The sequence below is a fragment of the Saccopteryx leptura genome, chromosome 5, assembly GCF_036850995.1.
Source record: "Saccopteryx leptura isolate mSacLep1 chromosome 5, mSacLep1_pri_phased_curated, whole genome shotgun sequence".
In the NCBI taxonomy this organism is placed as follows: domain Eukaryota; kingdom Metazoa; phylum Chordata; class Mammalia; order Chiroptera; family Emballonuridae; genus Saccopteryx; species Saccopteryx leptura.
The window spans coordinates 159,860,152-159,877,976 of record NC_089507.1 but is presented as its reverse complement, the minus strand read 5'-3'; the positions used below and the strand labels follow the sequence as shown (position 1 = coordinate 159,877,976).

At 42.7% G+C, this 17,825-nt stretch overlaps 2 protein-coding genes across 3 annotated transcripts in view; one reads left to right on the top strand and one right to left on the bottom strand.

The window, feature by feature from the left end:
- The first annotated feature begins 653 nt into the window (after positions 1-653).
- On the top strand, positions 654-17,626 carry WDCP (WD repeat and coiled coil containing). 2 transcript variants are annotated; one of them, XM_066386312.1, is made up of 4 exons: positions 654-724; positions 7,955-9,815; positions 14,007-14,124; positions 16,004-17,626. In XM_066386312.1, the coding sequence occupies exons 2-4, from the start codon at positions 7,974-7,976 to the stop codon at positions 16,129-16,131; spliced, it is 2,088 nt and encodes a 695-aa protein (XP_066242409.1). In that variant the 5' UTR covers positions 654-724; positions 7,955-7,973; the 3' UTR covers positions 16,132-17,626. The 2 variants fall into 2 exon arrangements, with proteins under 2 accessions (XP_066242409.1, XP_066242410.1); XM_066386313.1 differs by lacking the exon at positions 14,007-14,124 and having other exon boundaries at positions 16,004-16,130.
- Positions 17,505-17,825, bottom strand: part of MFSD2B (MFSD2 lysolipid transporter B, sphingolipid) — a 24,429-nt gene continuing 24,108 nt past the window's right edge. Inside the window, exon 16 of the transcript XR_010751663.1 lies at positions 17,505-17,627. The gene's annotated coding sequence lies outside the window, so the exon portion shown is untranslated. The remainder of the gene's footprint in view (positions 17,628-17,825) is intronic.

The window sequence follows — 17,825 nt, the reverse complement described above, 5'->3', positions numbered from 1 at the left end:
CACAGATAAGAACATTTTCTGAGGAATTCTGTATTTTAAAGAAGTCTTCGACTCCTTCCCATTCCTGATTCCCCATCTCTCTGAAAAGAGTCAAGAAATCGTGTTGACTCTAGGGCTCCTGGACTCCTTCTTAGACGAAGAGAACCAATAAGAAGTGGAGGAAGACCTGACCCGGTGGTGGCGCAGTGGATAGAGCGTCGGACTGGGATACTGAGGACCCAGGTTCGAGACCTCCAGGTCGCCAGCTTGAGCGCGGGCTCATCTGGTTTTGGTTTGAACAAAAGTTCACCAGCTTGGACCCAAGGTCATTGGCTCGAGCAAGGGGTTACTTGGTCTGCTGAAGGCCTCCAGTCAAGGCACATATGAGAAAGCAATCAATGAACAACTAAGGTGTCACAATGTGCAATAAAAAACTAATGATTGATGCTTCTCATCTCTCTCTATCCCTCTCTGTCTCTGTAAAAAATAAAAAGAAGAAGTGGGGAAACGCGCTAAACCTCTTAAGAGGGTGTGCGTGGCTTACAGTAGTTTCAACGGGACTACAACTCCCAGAGACCTGTGCGGCAAACGCCGAGTTTATTGGTCACTGGGGAGGACCCTCTCCTAACGTGACACTCCCAAAAACCAATAGACAAGCGACATCGAGCTTTCCCCGACCACCGTTCACCTATCAGAGGCCTTGGAGTCGGTGCTTCCGTTACTCGCTCCGGACGATAGATCCTAGGTAGGTGAGTTGGGGAGGCTCCGTAAATACTTATTTTCTGTGAGTCAGGGAGTCCAGAGGAGTTTTGTTTGCATTGTTGCCCAGCCTGGCGGGTGTGGGAAGTCTCTGTGGGCGGGGTGGGAGATGGAGGGACGCACTGGCGGGGAGGGTGGAAGACAATCAGTTGTGAGGACAGTATGGGAAGAGTGATGGAGGGGGCCGTATGCCATTGTTAGTGGATGCCGACGAGCCGGGGTGGTTTAAACAAGTGAATGTATTCCCTGTGACTCATGAGTGACATTTCTGGGAATATATCCTAAAGAAGCCATCGAAATGAAGCAAATGCTTTATGCATAAAGACCTTTGTCACAGAGTTATTTATAATGGGATACAAGTCTCAGCAGTGAGGAAACATGCTGAGTGTATATTAAGTGGCCTATAAAAATAACTTTAAAAACTTTTAAATAACTTGGGGAAATGCTAATATATAATGTTAAGCGAAAAAATTGTGTTACACAATTGTATGGCATGATTGAAAAAGTTTAATCAAAACTTCATGGAGAGGGGCCTGACCTGTGGTGGCGCAGTGGATAAAGCGTCGAACTGGAACATTGAGGTCGCCGGTTCGAAACCCTGGGCTTGCCTGGTCAAGGCACATATGGGAGTTGATGCTTCCTGTTCCTCCATCCCCTCCCCCTTCTCTAAAATGAATAAATAAGGCCTTTAAAAAAAAAAAACTTCATGGAGAAAATGCCTAGAGGTATGTAATCATATAATTTGGGGGGAGGATGGAAATTTTTTTTGTGTGAATTTACCTTTCTTATGTGTTCATTATTTTTTGCAAAGGCAAGTGACAGTTTATTTAGAAAATCACAGGGATAGAGTGAGCCTGTTGTGGGCTCAGGGGACCTGTTACAGAAGCAAAAGGGCCCTTGGACCTTAGGAGAGAGACAGAGAACAAAAGTGCCCGCCTTGAGGGAAGAAGAGTGGGAGAGGTGCCGGCAAGCATTAGGGACAGGTGTGTTGATTTTTAAAAGAATAAATGTAAAAAACTTGAAATTATTTTAAAGTGGAAACACAATAAACTTAGGAAAACAAGTTGGGGGTATACATCTTAAACCTACTGGAAGTGTTTGCTCCAGTTCATCTAAACCAGGGGTAGTCAACCTTTTTATACCTACCGCCCACTTTTTATCTCTGTTAGTAGTAAAATTTTCTAACCGCCCACCGGTTTCACAGTAATGGTGATTTATAAAGTAGGGAAGTAACTTTACTTTATAAAATTTATAAAGCAGAGTTACAGCAAGTTAAAGCATATAATAATAATTAATTACCAAGTACTTTATGTCAGATTTTTGCTAAGTTTAGCAAAATAAATCTTTATAAAACAACTTACTATAGTTAAATCTATCTTTTTATTTATACTTTGGTTGCTCCACTACCGCCCACCATGAAAGCTGGAACGCCCACTAGTGGGCAGTAGGGACCAGGTTGACTGCCACTGCTTTAAACCCTTTATTCTCACCATGTATTGTCTTTAGAGAAGATTAAAAAGAGAAAAATAAATGGTCATAGACTGAGCCACCAGATCCTGGTTCTGACCACCTTTCATCTGAATTAATAGAGTGGGCGTTTCTCTCCTTAAAACACCCAGGGCTGCCTGACCAGGTAGTGGCGCAGTGGATAGAGCATCGGACTGGGATGCAGAGGACCCAGGTTCGAGACCCCGAGGTCGCCAGCTTGAGCGCGAGCTCATCTGGTTTGAGTAAAAGCCCACCAACTTAAACCCAAGGTCGCTGGCTCCAGCAAAGGGTTACTTGGTCTGCTGAAGGCCAACGGTCAAGGCACATATGAGAAAGCAATCAATGAACAACTAAGGTGTTGTAACGTGCAATGAAAAGCTAATGATTGATGCTTCTCATCTCTCCGTTCCTGTCTGTCCCTGTCTATCCCTCTCTCTGACTCACTCTCTGTCTCTGTAAAAAATAAATAAATAAATAAAATTTAAAAAAAACAAACCACCCAGGGCTCCTGATTTCAGTTATTTTATATTGATAGTTTGAGGGGCCGAGAGACACACAGGTATACCGTTAGCTTCAGGCAAAGTGTAAATATTTTAAAAGATAACAAATAATTGGAAACCTTCTGAAGGTCATTTCAACCTTTGTCCTCTTGGCTCTTTGATCTTTTACAGCTAGGGAGGCTGATCACTGCTTGGCTTCAACATCCAAATCCTTAACCTCTGACTGCCTAAGGCAGGGGTCCCCAAACTTTTTACACAGGGGGCCAGTTCATTGTCCCTCAGACCGTTGGAGGGCCGGACTATAAAAAAAAAACTATGAACAAATCCCTATGCACACTGCACATATCTTATTTTAAAGTAAAAAAACAAAACAGGAACAAATACAATATTTAAAATAAAGAACAAGTAAATTTAAATCAACAAACTGACCAGTATTTCAATGGGAACTATGGGCCTGCTTTTGGCTAATGAGATGGTCAATGTCCGGTTCCATATTTGTCATTGTTAGCTGTAACAAGAGCCACTCTAGCGCCTGGGGCAGTGGCCAAGGAGCCATCCCCAGCTCCCGGGCCATTGCTCCAATGGAGCCTCCCTGCGGGAGGGAAAGAGAGAGACAGAGAGGAAGGAGAGGGGGAGGGGTGGAGAAGCAGATGGGCGCTTCTCCTGTGTGCCCTGGCCGGGAATCGAACCCAGGACCCCTTGCACGCCAGGCCAACGCTCTACCACTGAGCCAACTGGCCAGGGCCTCTTTTTTTAAATTTTTTGATATATTGAGAGGAAAGGAGAGAGAGAGAAACATCCATTTGTTGTTCCACTTATTTATGGGTTCACTGATTGATTGAAGTTTTTTATCTACCCTGACTAGGGATCAAACTGGCAACCCTGGTATATCAGAATGATGCTACAGCAACCTGAGCTACCCAGCCAGGCTACACATCCTTCTCAACCTTTGAAGCATGCTCTGTTCTCTGTATCTCTGATTAATGGTTTAACAGTTTTTCAAGCAAAAAATTTGGGTGTTACCTTTAATTCTTTCTTTCCCCTTGTATCCTACCTAATATCATTGTGTGTTACATCTACCTTAGAAATATCTCTTAGCCTGACCTGTGGTGGCACGGTGAATAAAGGGTTGACCTGGAACGCTTAGGTTGCTGGTTTGAAACCCTGGACTTGCCCAGTTAAGGCACATATGGGAGTTGATGCTTCCTGCTCCCCGCCCGCCTTCTCTCTCTCTCTCTCTTCTCTAAAATGAATAAAGGCTTTAAAAAAAATTTTTTTTTTTTAATTAAAAAAAAATCTCCTGAATCTGGCCCTCTTTCTTAAATGAAGGTAGCTATAAACTTGGCTCAGTTTCTCACTGTAACATTCAAGTTATTTCAAGGCACCTTAGTAAACATCACTTTTCTTCTTAAGTCCATCCTGCATATTGCTATCTCAGCAGGCTCTTTGTGATCAGGAGATAAGGTTGGAAAGGCATATTAATATCAGGTAATATAAGGTCTTAAATGCCTTGCCTACGACATTTTGAAAGAATTTATTTTATATATGTAGGCTCTGACACTCATCAAAGGTATGTGAGCAGAACAAATTGACCAGAACTGTGATTTATTTTCAAAGATAATTCTGTCCAGCCACACACACTATTCAGACTCTGTGGGAAAGAAGAGACTGGCATCAGAGGACCTCCCCTCATCCCGCCCTACTACAAAGGAAGAGGTGGTCAGGACCTGGACTAGCAATGGAGTGGAAATGATTAGAGCATATTTTTGTAATTATTAATTGGTTTTTGATAAAAATATGCCAAATTTCTTCTTGTTACTAAAGATGAAGATATTAGCCTGACCTGTGGTGGCGCAGTGGATAAAGCGTCGACCTGGAAATGCTGAGGTCGCTGGTTCGAAACCCTGGGCTTGCCTGGTCAAGGCACATATGGGAGTTGATGCTTCCAGCTCCTCCCCCCTTCTCTCTCTCTGTATCTCTCTCTCCCTCTCTCTCTCCTCTCTAAAAATGAATAAATTATAAAAAAAAAACTTAAAAAAAAAAAAAGATGAAGATATTAAAATTAACTCTTCTAAAAGCTTTAGTATCTATTGTATTTGTTTTTCCCTTATTCACTAATACTTACTCTGTGCTACCCTTGACCATACATAGCCTCCATGGCATTAAACTGACTTGGGTGGCTTAAGACATAATCCTATAAGTAGCTTTTGATATAATTGGTCAGTTAGGAATTTTCTCTGCCCAGGAAAATGTAGTATGCATTATTTAGCAATGAAAGCCTTTTAAATGTACATAAATTGATACTAGGAGAAAACATATTATCTAAGATCAATGGATTAGAAATGGCAGTTTTCTTCATCAGCAATGACTGGGGACCTAGTTCTGTATTTAGCAAGTCACTGCAGAACCACTTTATCTGACATCATATGTATAAGTATAACAGACCATTCTTTGTAGAAAAAGATTCTAAGAACAGGGACAAAGCTAGCAAAGAGGTAGATTAAGTTTGAAATGAATGTGGGTAGGGCTACTGTCAGCCACGATGTAAAGCTTTGTATATATTTGAATAGCTCAGCAGAGAAGCCAGGAGAGGAGATGCAGATCTGAAGGTAATAAATGTAGATGGTAGTTGAAGACATGAGAGTAAGTGACATGGGAGGAAGGAAAAGAGAGAAAGGTGATGAGAACTGAGTATTAAACTTTTTGGCTCTATCCACATTTAGTAAAAACTGGAGACAAGCTTAATTCCCACCTGAAGGGGAACCCTTGATTATACAGTGTGTCCGTAAAGTCATGGTGCACTTTGACCGGTCACAGGAAAGCAACAAAAGACAATAGAAATGTGAAATCTGCACCAAATAAAGGGAAAACTCTCCCAGTTCATACCTATTCAGTGCAGTTCGATGTGGGCTCTCGCACAGATTTTTTAGGGCTCCTTAGGTAGCTATCCTGTATAGCCTCTATAGACTCGTCACTGACTGATGGCCTACCAGAACGGCCACCAAACTGCCGGTGTCCTTCATCTGCTTATCCCACGGAGTAATGTTATTTCTATGTGGTGGCGCTTCGTTATAAACGCGCCGATATTCACATTGCACTTTGGTCACGGATTCAAATTTAGCAAGCCACAGAACACACTGTACCCTCCACTGGCATGGCCGTGGGCTGCTCCGCTGTATACACGGTGTTACATCATCATCTGTGCACACGCACGTGCTGCCACATCATCCTACAGAAACTGAGAGGGTTTTCCTTCTATTTGGTGCAGATTTCACATTTCTATCGTCTTGTTGCTTCCTGTGACCGGTCAAAAGTGCACCATGACTTTACAGACACACTGTATTATGGTACCAAGTATGGTATACCTTGCTGCTCCTAATGCAGCTACTTAAAAGATTGAGGCGGATCTATATTACTGATTTGGAAAGGTGCCCATGATTTAAAATAAATTAGTGAATAGAATGTAACATATGATCTCCATAGTAATAGGTTATTTTTTGAGAACTCCTTCATAATTTGGGAGACTCACCCTTTGTGTGAGTCTTGGTGGGAGGCACAGCCCATCCCCTATCAGGGAGGTCTTTTGGGGGAAACTCTCCCTCTGCTGGCTGCTAGAGCAAAGGGTGTATGAACTCAGCCAATGGAAGGCTTCTCCCCAATCTGAATCTTAAAAGCAATTAACATCAGGTGAAGGGGCAGTGAAGTTCCATTCTTGGCTGCTGAGAAGTTGGATTCTCAGCTGTCCAGAGAGAGTGGTTGGTAGCATTGCTTTATTGTGCCTAGCCTCACTTGGTCCCTGCTTGTTTTCTGAGCCTGGTTCTTTTTTTCTTTATTTTTTGTGACAGAGGCAGAGAGAGGGACAGATAGGGACAGACAGAAATGAAGAGAGATGAGAAGCATCAATTGTTTGTTGTGGCACCTTAGTTCTTTGATTGCCTTCTCATATGTGCCTTGACCGGGGGGGGGGGGGGGGGGGGGGGGGAGGGGGGGAGCGCTACAGCGACCGAGTGACCCCAGGCTCAAGCCAGTAACCTTGGGTTCAAGCTGGTGAGCTGTGCTCAAACCAGATCAGCTCCCACTCAAGCTGGAGACCCCGGGGTTTTGAACCTGGGTCCTCTGCATCCCAGTCTGACACTCTATCCACTGCGCCACCGCCTGGTCAGGCTGAGCCTGGTTCTTGAGCTTTTTTCTTTTTTTTAGTTAACCAGAGTGGTTTCTGTTGTTAACCCCTAGGAACTCTGGTGTTTACCTTGGTTTTTGTCTAAAAGAAAAAATTTAGCATGTATAAAATCATGTATATACTTTGTAGTTTTCTTTAACAGTTTCAAAGGCTATACATCAAATTGTTAACAGTGCTTTTACTAAGGACTTAAGATTTAGGGGACGGCAAGGTGGTGGTGGTAGAGAGGAGCTGGCCCGGGTGGGAGGAAACATTTCATTTTACTTCAGACACCTCTGTTTTGTTTGAATTGCCTTGCAGTGAGCATGTACTTTAATCATCTAAATGTCTACAGAAAAAAAACTTGAGAATGAAGAAATTGAGAGTAATGCTTGCCCACCCTAGTTTACATTATTGTGAAGGATTGTTGCAAGGAGCAAATGCAATAGGGAATGTGAAAATATTCTGAAAATTAAGTGCTAATTGAACATGATGAAGTAGAAATAGCAATAGCAACTTTTGAGTGTTGTTTCAGTATAGAGGTAAAAGGCATTTTGAAGGGAGTTGAAAAAATAAGTGCTAATAAAGTCAGAGTCGTGAATATCAGTTATTCATTGATTTGGCATGAAAGGGGAATAGAAATTAGATGGTGAAGGAGACTTTTCTCAGCTTTTTAATTTGCAATTTTTTCTAGCTTATAGATTGAAAGTCCTGTAAATACTGACATAGCCTCAATCATCAGAATTCAGCAGTTCCAAATATTTTGCTGAACTTGTTTTAGCTCTCTGCATATATTGGTTTTTTGTTTGTTTGATTGTTTGCTACAGCATTTGAAAATACTTTTTCTAGAAAATTTTATTTCCTCATTGAAGGTCCACAGTTTCTATGTTGCATTTGCTTGTCGTTCAGCAGCCTCTGAACTCGCCACATTCCTCCTGCCCTGTTATCCCCTCACAAGATTGACCTGTGAAAGGTGTAAGCCCGCGGTCTTCTAACATGTCCCACATTCTGGATTTGTCTGATTGTATTCTTAGCATGTGGGTGTAGCTTTTCTTCTTAATTATTTCAGATAACCTTTGTCAAAAAGGATGGAGTTGGGAAAAGGAAGACTTCTCAGGACTGGGCTGAATGCGTTGTATCAAGCAATACACCCAATTCACGGCCTTGCCTGGACCGATGGGAATCAGGTAGTCCTGACTGATGTGCAGCTTCAGGGTGGAGAGGCCAAGTTTGGGGACTCAAGGGTCATTGGTCAATTTGAACATGTGTATGGGGTGTCCTGGGCCCCATCTGGCGCAGCTGACATGCCCCCTCTGCTTGCTGTCCAACACAGGCAGCATGTCACTGTGTGGCAGCTGTGTCCCAGTGCTACGGAGACAAGCAAGTGGTTGATGTCTCAGACCTGTGAAATTAGGGAATCACTTCCTGTCCTTCCCCAAGGCTGCGTGTGGCACCCACAAAGTGCTGTCCTGACTGTGTTGACTACCCAGGATGTTTCCATTTTCCATAATGTTCATTATGATAGTTCCCGAGTAAAAGTGGACAGCAACACCCAGGGCCTTATTCATTGTGCATGTTGGACCCAGGACAGCCAGAGGCTGGTGGTGGCAATAGGCAGCAGCCTGCATTCTTATATTTGGGACAGTGCTCAGAAGACTCTTCATAAGTGCTCCTTCTGCTCAGTATTGGATGTGGACAGCTGTGTACGCTCCATCAGAGCCACTTTGGGTTCACAGGTCGCCATAGCCACTGAACTACCACTAGATAAGATTTGTGGCCTAAGTGCATCTGAGACACTTGACGTTCCAGCTAGTAGTGAAGACACTTGTCTGTATACTTCACCAGTTTCTGAAGAAGGGCCCTCTGTGAATAAGGGGGCAGTCCCTTCTGAAACAAATTCTGAGGCATCAGTTTCTCCCTTTTTTTCTTCCCTTTCAGATCCTCTGGATCTAATGCATGTACGCTTCAACAGATCTAAGTCTGAGGGTAATGCCCTTATTTGTCTAAGAAAAAAGGACCACTTGACAGGAACGGGTCTGGATTCCTCACATTTGGCCCTTGTGACCTTTGAGAAAGAGGTTACCCAGACACGAAAAGTCACCATACCAGGCATTCTGGTTCCTGATCTAATAGCATTTAATCTTAAAGCACAGCTCGTGGCTGTGGCTTCCAACACTTATAATAGAATTTTTATCTGTTCTGTCATTCCATCATTTATGCCAAACATCCAGCATATTCAGTTAGAGCGGAGTGAAAGACCAAAAGGCATATGTTTCTTGACAGATAAATTATTACTAATTTTGGCAGGAAAACAGAAGTCCACTGATGCAACATTTCTTCCTTCTTCAAAGTCTGATGAGTATATCATTCGCCTGATTGTTAAAGAAGTAATGTTGGAGGAGGAATTTTCAGTAACATTGAGTGAAAACCACAGTGGCTACTCTACTTTCAGTACTCTGTTAAATAAAGCAGAGAGGAGAAAAAAGCTAATTGAAGGTCTCTCCCCAGATATTTGTCACCAAAACAGAGGGCTCTTGTTAACAGCTAACAGCAGTAGTCAAGGTAGAAAGGCTGGAAGGACCCTTATTACAGAAATCAGAAGCCCTCCATCCAGTGTCTGTGATGGCTCCATAGCCCTGGAAACCCTAGATGCCCAGCCTGTTAACCGGTCAGTGGCACTGCATGGACCCAGCCGCTCGCCAGACCCTACCAGCACCTCGGAACTGCTTAATGCTCCTCACAGAAAGAATTTACAAGGTGAAAAGGAAACTTATCAGCTGTCTAAGGAACTGGAAATTTTATCTAGGAAATTGATTGAAATACAGAGATGTCTTTCTGAACTCACAGACTTTGTACATAATGGGAAGAAATCCTCTCCAGTGTATCCACTTTCTCAGGATCTGCCTTATGTCCACATCTCTTACCACCAGGTAATTTCTCCTTGAGCTACCACGATACATAAGAGCTCCTGCAGCCAGTGTTTACTGCCAGAAAAATTAATTGATGAGAATGATGGTGTTCTAATTGAGTACGTTGTATGACAGGCGTATTGTTATATACCTTTATAGCCTGGTTGCCTGCAAACCACATGGGCACATATACTAGTATACATGGATTTTTATCATGTTCATGGTGTGAAAACATGAATGATTGCACTTATTCTGCCTAAATTTATATTTAGAAAAAAAATTTTTAGTCATGCTTTTTCATTGTGAAACTTTTTTCTTATGCAGTGCAAGCTTCCATTTATAAGAAAGGTTAAGTTTATTTTAAAACTTTGATGCGTTTATCTATGCATGTGTATGCAAACATAGAGTTACATAAATGGCATCGTGTCATTTTATTGTGAACAATTTCCTTCCCCATAGAACTGAGCTCTATTCCTTTCCCTTTAGCAGCTGAATGTGTATCCTTCCATAGTGTACTTTTTTTTTTTTTTTACAGTGACAGAAAGAGAGTCAGAGATAGGGACAGACAGACAGGAGCGGAGAAAGATAAGCATCAATCATTAGTTTTTCGTTGCGACACTTTAGTTGTTCATTGATTGCTTTCTCATATGTGCCTTGACCGTGGGCCTTCAGCAGACCAAATAACCCCTTGCTGGAGCCAGTGACTTTGGGCTCAAGCTGGTGAGCTTTTGCTGAAACCAGATGAGCCCATGCTCAAGCTGGCGACCTCAGGGTCTCGAACCTGGGTCCTCTGCATCCCAGTCCGATGCTCTATCGCCACTTCCCAGTCAGACGATAGTGTACTTTTTACTCATATAATCTTACACAGAAATTTGTATACATAGATACATACAGGTGCAAGATATATAAAGGCTCAGGGGTGCCTGACCAGGCAATGGCACAGTGGATAGAGCATCGGACTGGGATACCGAGGACCCAGGTTTGAGACCCCGAGGTCGCCAGCTTGAATACGGGCTCATCTGGTTTGAGCAAAAGCTCACCAGCTTGGACCCAAGGTCACTGGCTCAAGCAAGGGGTTACTTGGTCTCCTGAAGGCCAACGGTCAAGGCACATATGAGAAAGCAATCAATGAACAACTAAGGTGTCACAATGTGCAATGAAAAACTAATGATTGATGCTTCTCATCTCTCCGTTCCTTTCTGTCTGTCCTTGTCTATCCCTCTCTCTGACTCTCTGTCTCTATAATAAAAAAATAAAGGCTCAGGGTGGTTCTTGTTTTACAAAAATAGGGTCATTTGGTGCCCCCTTTACTTCGTGCTGTGAGTATGCTGTTCATTCCGGGGTTCCCTTGTTGATGGTCACTCCCTTTGTTTTCAGTTCCTAGCCACTCCACAGTGCTACAGTAGTATTTGTATGTATTCACTTTTATTTCTGTTGGGTTGGTTCCCAGAAGCAGAAGTGCAATTTGAATATATGTTTCTACTTCTAAAAGATTTGCCAGATTGCCTTTTAAAGATTTTTACTTAACAATATATTATCACATGCTCACTGCAACCTTTTCCTCACATCCTAATGAATCTGATAAATGTAAAGTGGTAATTCGCTTTTATTAGTTTATTTTTCCTTTACTATTAGTGAATTAGAGTACCTATGTCTTTATGTTTTGGGGCCAGTGAGTGAATTGCATGTTACTTTTTTCTATTGGGTTACCAGTTTACAAGAAGTTGTTTTGGGTTTTTTTGTTGTTGTTTTGTGGGTTTTTTTTATATTTTTCTGAAGTTGGAAACGGGGAGGCAGTCAGACAGACTCCCACATGCGCCCGACTGGGATCCACCCAGCACGCCCACCAGGGGGCGATGCTCTGCTCATCTGGGGCGTTGCTCTGTTGCAGCCAGGGCCATTCTAGCGCCTGAGGCAGAGGCCATGGAGCCATCCTCAGCACCCGGGCCAACTTTGCTCCAGTGGAGCCTTGGCTGCGGGAGGGGAAGAGAGAGACAGAGAGGAAGGAGAGGGGAAGGGGTGGAGAAGCAGATGGGCGCTTCTGTGTGCCCTGGCTGGGAATCGAACCCAGGGCTCCTGCACGCCAGGCCGACGCTCTACCACTGAGCCAACCAGCCAGGGCCCAAGAAGTTTTTATATATTGTAGAAATTTATATACATTGTAATAGTCTAGATTTTCTTGCAATATTTTTTATCTTATTTTTTACATTTATATTTTCAATCTTTAAATTTTTGTGTATGAGTCACTTCTATTTTCTGAGACTTTGATAACTATTTGTGTGTCATGGTTAAAGTTTTACCTTGCCTGACCAGGTGGTCACGCAATGGATAGACTGTCGACCTAGGAGGCTGAGGACCCAGGTCACTGGCTTGAGCCCCAAGGTCGCTGGCTTTAGCAAGGGGTCACTGGCTCTCCTGACCCCCCCCCCTTCAAGGCATGTATGAGAAGCAACCAGTGAACAACTAAAAAGTGATGATTTGATGGTTCTCACCTTCCCCTCTCCCTTCCCTTTTATCTGTCTCTCTCTTTCACTAAAGTGTGTGTGTGTGTGTGTGTATATATATTTTATGCAGATACTATTAGATCTTACTATATATTTTTATTTCTCCATTTGGTACACAAAAAGTAAGGCATTATTATATCCAGTGTTCTGCATCTTCTTTTTTTTCCATTTAGTAGTATATTCTCAAGGATTCTCCATATCAGCATACAGAGCTTTCTTTTTTTATCTGCAAAATTTTTTTTTTAATTACAAAAGTAATATGTGCTCATTGAAGGAAAGCAAGGTAACCAATATAGGAATAATTAATAATGAAAGTAAAAATTCTCCATAATCCAACACTAACGTTTCTCTCCCCTTTCTCTCTCTCTCTCTCCCTCCCCCCCCTCCTCTCTCCAAAAATCAATTTAAAATAAAAGAAATTATGTTTCTCAGCAGTCAGAAAATGAGTAGTGGGCATTTTAACAACATGATGTTATAACTTACTAATAAAGTTATATTTAATTAGAAATTTTATTTTTTATTCTTTGTCCTATGATTACGTCTTTAGACTCTTAGTACATCTTACATTAGAACTATAATTATTTTATATTTTCTTTCGCTAGGGATGTTTGAAACCATTTTTAAAAGATTAATAAGCTTTTTAAATTTTTAAAATCATTTTTATTTGTACTTAAATTTTTTTTTTAATTTTTACTTTTTCTAAGTTAAGTGAATTTTGACCAGTTTGTTTACTTGTACAAATCCTCTGCTACTCTACCATTTAGGTCATTCTTTCTTGGCGTTTTTATTTCCTTCTTTTCCAAGTGAGAGGAGGTTGAGATAGAGAGATAGACTCCCGCATGCACCCCGACCAGGATCCACCTGGCAACCCCCATCTGGGGCTGATGCTCTGCCCATCTGGGGCCGTGCTTATAACCGAGCTATTTTAGCGTCTGAAGTAGCGGCTCCAGAGAGCCATCCTTAGCACCTAGGGCCAGTGTACTTGAACCAGTGGAGCCATGGCTGCGGGAAGGAGAGAGAGAGAGAGAGAGAGGGAGGGAGAAGAGAGAAGGGTAGAGAAGCAGATGGTTGCTTCTCCTGTGTATCTTGACTGGGAATCAAACCCAAGACATCCACTCACTGGGCTGACGGTCTACCACTGAGCCAGCTGGCCATGGTCGGTTTCCCCAGTAAAGAAAGCATTAAGTTTCTTAGTTATACCTAAAATAGCCAAGCAGCTGTTTGTCACCATCAGGTTGTGCCTTTTAGGCTGCCATCCATCATCCTATAGTGTTTATTAGTAGTCTGGGACAGGTAGTTCCTAGTGATAAGGACATATCCCTAGGGAAATAACAGAGCAAAAGGAAAAGTAAAGTAGGGGTTGTGTTTTGTTTTGACTTTTTAGTTGTGTTAAATAATATAGCAAGAAGCTTTTTATGTAAAACTGAAGTCTAATTCATAGTGGTAATAGATAAGGGGTTTAAAAAACTATTTGCACTTTTTATGGGGGGGGGGGAGCGAGAAGTATCAACTAGTAGTTGATTTCTTCTCACATGTGATTGCTTCTCATATGTGCCGTAATCGGACAGGACTGGGGTTTCAAACCAGCAACTTCAGCGTTCCAGGATGACACTGTGTCACCACAGGCCAGGTCACTTTCTGTGTTTAAGAAATGTTAACCCTAGTGCTTCTGCAATTGGTTTAACAACTTTTATTTTTATATTTGAAGGATTCTTATTATGTAGATCCCGTTGTTACAGAAAGAGATGTGCTTCTCTGCAATGGCAAACTAAGGCTCAGTACAGTTCAGCAGATTTTTGGCCTCTCTCTTATTGAAATGCTGCATGGTAGGTAAAATTCAGGAGTCCCTATCCAATACCCTCCTTCTACCATCTACTTTGTAACTTTCACTGGTAATAAAAGGGACATGGCCTGACCAGGCGGTGGCACAGTGGATAGAGCGTCGGACTGGGATGCGGAAGAACCCAGGTTCGAGACCCCAGGATAGCCAGCTTGAGCATGGGCTCATCTGGCTTGAGCAAAAAAGTTCACTGGCATGGACCCAAGGTCACTGGCTCGAACGGGGGGTTACTCAGTCTGCTGAAGGCCCGTGGTCATGGCACATATGAGAGGACAATCAATGAACAGCTACGGTGTCGCAACAAAAAACTGATGATTGATGCTTCTCGTCTCTCTCTGTTCCTGTCTGTCTGTCCCTATCTATCCCTCTATCTGACTCTCTCTCTGTCCCTGTAAAAAATAAAATAAAATAAAATAAAATAAAAGGGACATGTACCAATCATTTAGTGATTTACCAGATAATTAACAAGTATTAATTCTCTGCTGTATACTCAGGCCTATTATACACCAAACACGTGGAAAATATGTATTCTGCCCTTAAGGAACATACAGCCTAGCTGGAAAACCTAAATGTGTACATGAAAAACAAGAAAAGCCTCAGAAAGCCAATATAACAACTGCAAGGAAATGACATAAAAACTTCATACATACACTAGAACATAATGATCATGGCAACGTTGCAGAATATTTCTAAAAGGAGGTTTAAAAATTTTTTTATTGATTGATTTTAGAGAAGAAGGAAGAGAGAGAGAAATCAATTTTGTTGCCTCACTTATTTATGCATTTATTGGTTGATTCTTATATATGTCCTGACTGGCCATTGAACTCACAACCTTGGAATATTGGAGCAACACTAACCAATGGAGATACCCAGCCAGCGTTGAAATGAGTTGTTTTAATGTGCAACAAACATGTGGATATGAAGGACACTTCTGGATGGCGAGAGACTGAGTCATGCCTGCGTTTCATCAGATGGCTGTTTTCTAATGCCTAGTTCTTGTCACAGTAGCTACTACACTGAAAACAAAATTTTGTTTCATTTTCCCCCATAACATTGTAGCATCAACACTTTTCTGTTTTGACACATACGTTTATGATAATGACTTCATAATTGTCATTTTTACTGGGTGGGGTTAATATTCCATTCTAAGTTGTACCATATTTTACTTTGCCATATTTTCATTGACATTTAGGGAGGTTCCAATGGTAGTTCATTATATGTATATATAATACTAATGTTATATATACAAATAATGAACCTGTCTGCATATTTTACATGTTGTGTTTGGAATGTATAGATTTTCAGAAGTGAAATTACAAGGTCAAAAGGCAGCCTTGAAGAACCAGAGAAGATCCAGGCATGTGTTATGCTGGTGGCCCTTGGTTACCCTGGAACAAGCCATTCTGGATTATCTGGGCCATTCTAGTCTAGCTCTAGTCACCTCAGCCTCCTTGGGTGTCCAGAGGTCGGAATGGATCTGAAGAATAAAGAAGCTCCATCCATAAGAGTGGCTAATCCCAACTTCACATATTTTCGGGAGAAACTGACTAAGAGCATGTAGATGGGGTAGGACACTCCACATACAACCCCTAACACGTGCATACCACTGAATGTTAAATGCCTAGCCTGAGTGAAAATGTCTGTTCCTTAGCTGTGCCCACACCATCAGCATCCCCTCCCTGCCACTTAACCAGACCCTACATAACACTCAGTCCTTCCATCTCCCCATTCTCTGTAAAGTCTTGTGATTGTCAGGTTTAGTATTATCAGCTACTGAATTCTTCCCCTCAAAAAGTTCTATGTTGTTTTTCCTTATAGCATAAGATGAAATGTCCTAAATTGCCTGTGTTTACTCTGCTTTGCAGGCTCCTGCTGGATCGTACTCACTGCCGATAGTGAAGGCTTCGTCCCGTTAACCTTCATGGCTGCACAGGAAATAGTCATAAGAGATGGCAGCTCTGGGTCAAAGGGCTGCAGTTTGATAATTGATTGATTTTTAGCACAGAGAAGAAGGGATAGAGAGAGAGAGAGGGAAGCATTTATTTGTTGTTCCTCTTGGTTATGCATTCGTTGGTTGCTTCCCATATACGCCCTGACCGGGGATTGAACCTGCAATCTTGTTTGTTTGGGACAGCATAACCAACTGAGCTAACTGGCTAGGGCCTCAGGTCAAATATCTTTCTGAGGCTCTTTTTCTTGGGGTCTTGATTCTGGTCCTTGTCTTGAAGTCTTTCGAGACTTATAGCCCAAAGTTTCGGCTCCACTGGCTATTCTAACCATTTAGGCCATATAACGTAATATTTGTTTATGGAGTGTTTGCTGCATAGCTTTTGAGATGAGACCATTACAGACAAGTTCTGTTTTTCCCTGTGGACTCTTCCAGCTGGGATTTGCTCAGCTGCACAGAGGGGATGCTTTTGCCATGGTCATCACGGCCACTTTTGCCCCATTCCCCCAGGCTGAGACTCGGCTTATAGCAGAGGCAGTCTTCCCTGGAGGCTTAGAAAGTGCTTGTTTATGTATTCATGCCTGTGGTTTTGTGTAAGGGCAGACTTCCCAGAACTAGACAATGTAATGGTGCCATACAGATTGTATTTTATGGGTTCTCTGAGGCTTTCTGTCCCTTGTCCAAAGCTGTGTTAATGCTATCTTAGAAGCACTTAGAAGGCACCTCAGCATTGTTACAGATCTTTCTCTTGGCTAAAAGATGAGGGTAGAGCCTGACCAGACGGTGGCGCAGTGGATAGAGCGTCAGACTGGGATGCAGAGGACCCAGGTTCGAGACCTGAGGTCACCAACTTGAGCGCGGGCTCATCTGGTTTGAGCAAAAGCTCACCAGCTGGGACCCAAGGTCACTGGCTTGAGGAATGGGTTACTCGGTCTGCACCCGGTCCATGGTCAAGGCACATGGTCAAAGCAATCAATGAACAACTAGGTGTCACAATGAAAAACTGATGATTGATGCTTCTCATCTCTCTCCATTCCTGTCTGTCTGTCCCTATCTATCCCTCTCTCTGACTCTCTGTTTCTGTAAAAAAATAAAAATTAAAAAAATTTAAAAAAAAAGAAAAAGATGAGGGTAGAGTGTCGGCAAACCTGCCTCGTAGTATATCCTCTTTACCCCAGCCAGCAGGAATCGCGAGCTCTGAGGAAGACAAGCCCGTTGCCTTCTACCCCCACGGCTCCCTGGAACAGGAATTAGTTGTCTGGACCTCCCAGAATTGAAGCATACCCCTCTTCGTTTCCTTAGAAAATTCTAGCTAAGGTCCAGATACTCCTAGAAACTGGCCCTGGGCAAATTTCAGATGGCATTCCAAACGCCTGGATCCTTGTAGGCCCTGCTCGAGTGTGCCTCAGCTCAGAACAGTGCCAAGCCCAGGCAGGCCCAAGCCTGGCGGTGTGCTCTTGCCACTCCTGACTTTCTCCCTGGAAAAATTTTTCCAGTTTGGGGATTTAAAAAATATCCTATTCTTCTCCTTGTAATCAACTCTTAAATTGTCACTTTTTTTTTTTTTTTTTTTTTTGTATTTTTCTGAAGCTGGAAACTGGGAGAGACAGTCAGACTCCCACATGCGCCTGACCGGGATTCACCGGGCACGCCCACCAGGGGGCGATGCTCTGCCCCTCCAGGGCGTCGCTCTGTTTAGACCAGAGCCACTCTAGCGCCTGAGGCAGAGGCCACAGAGC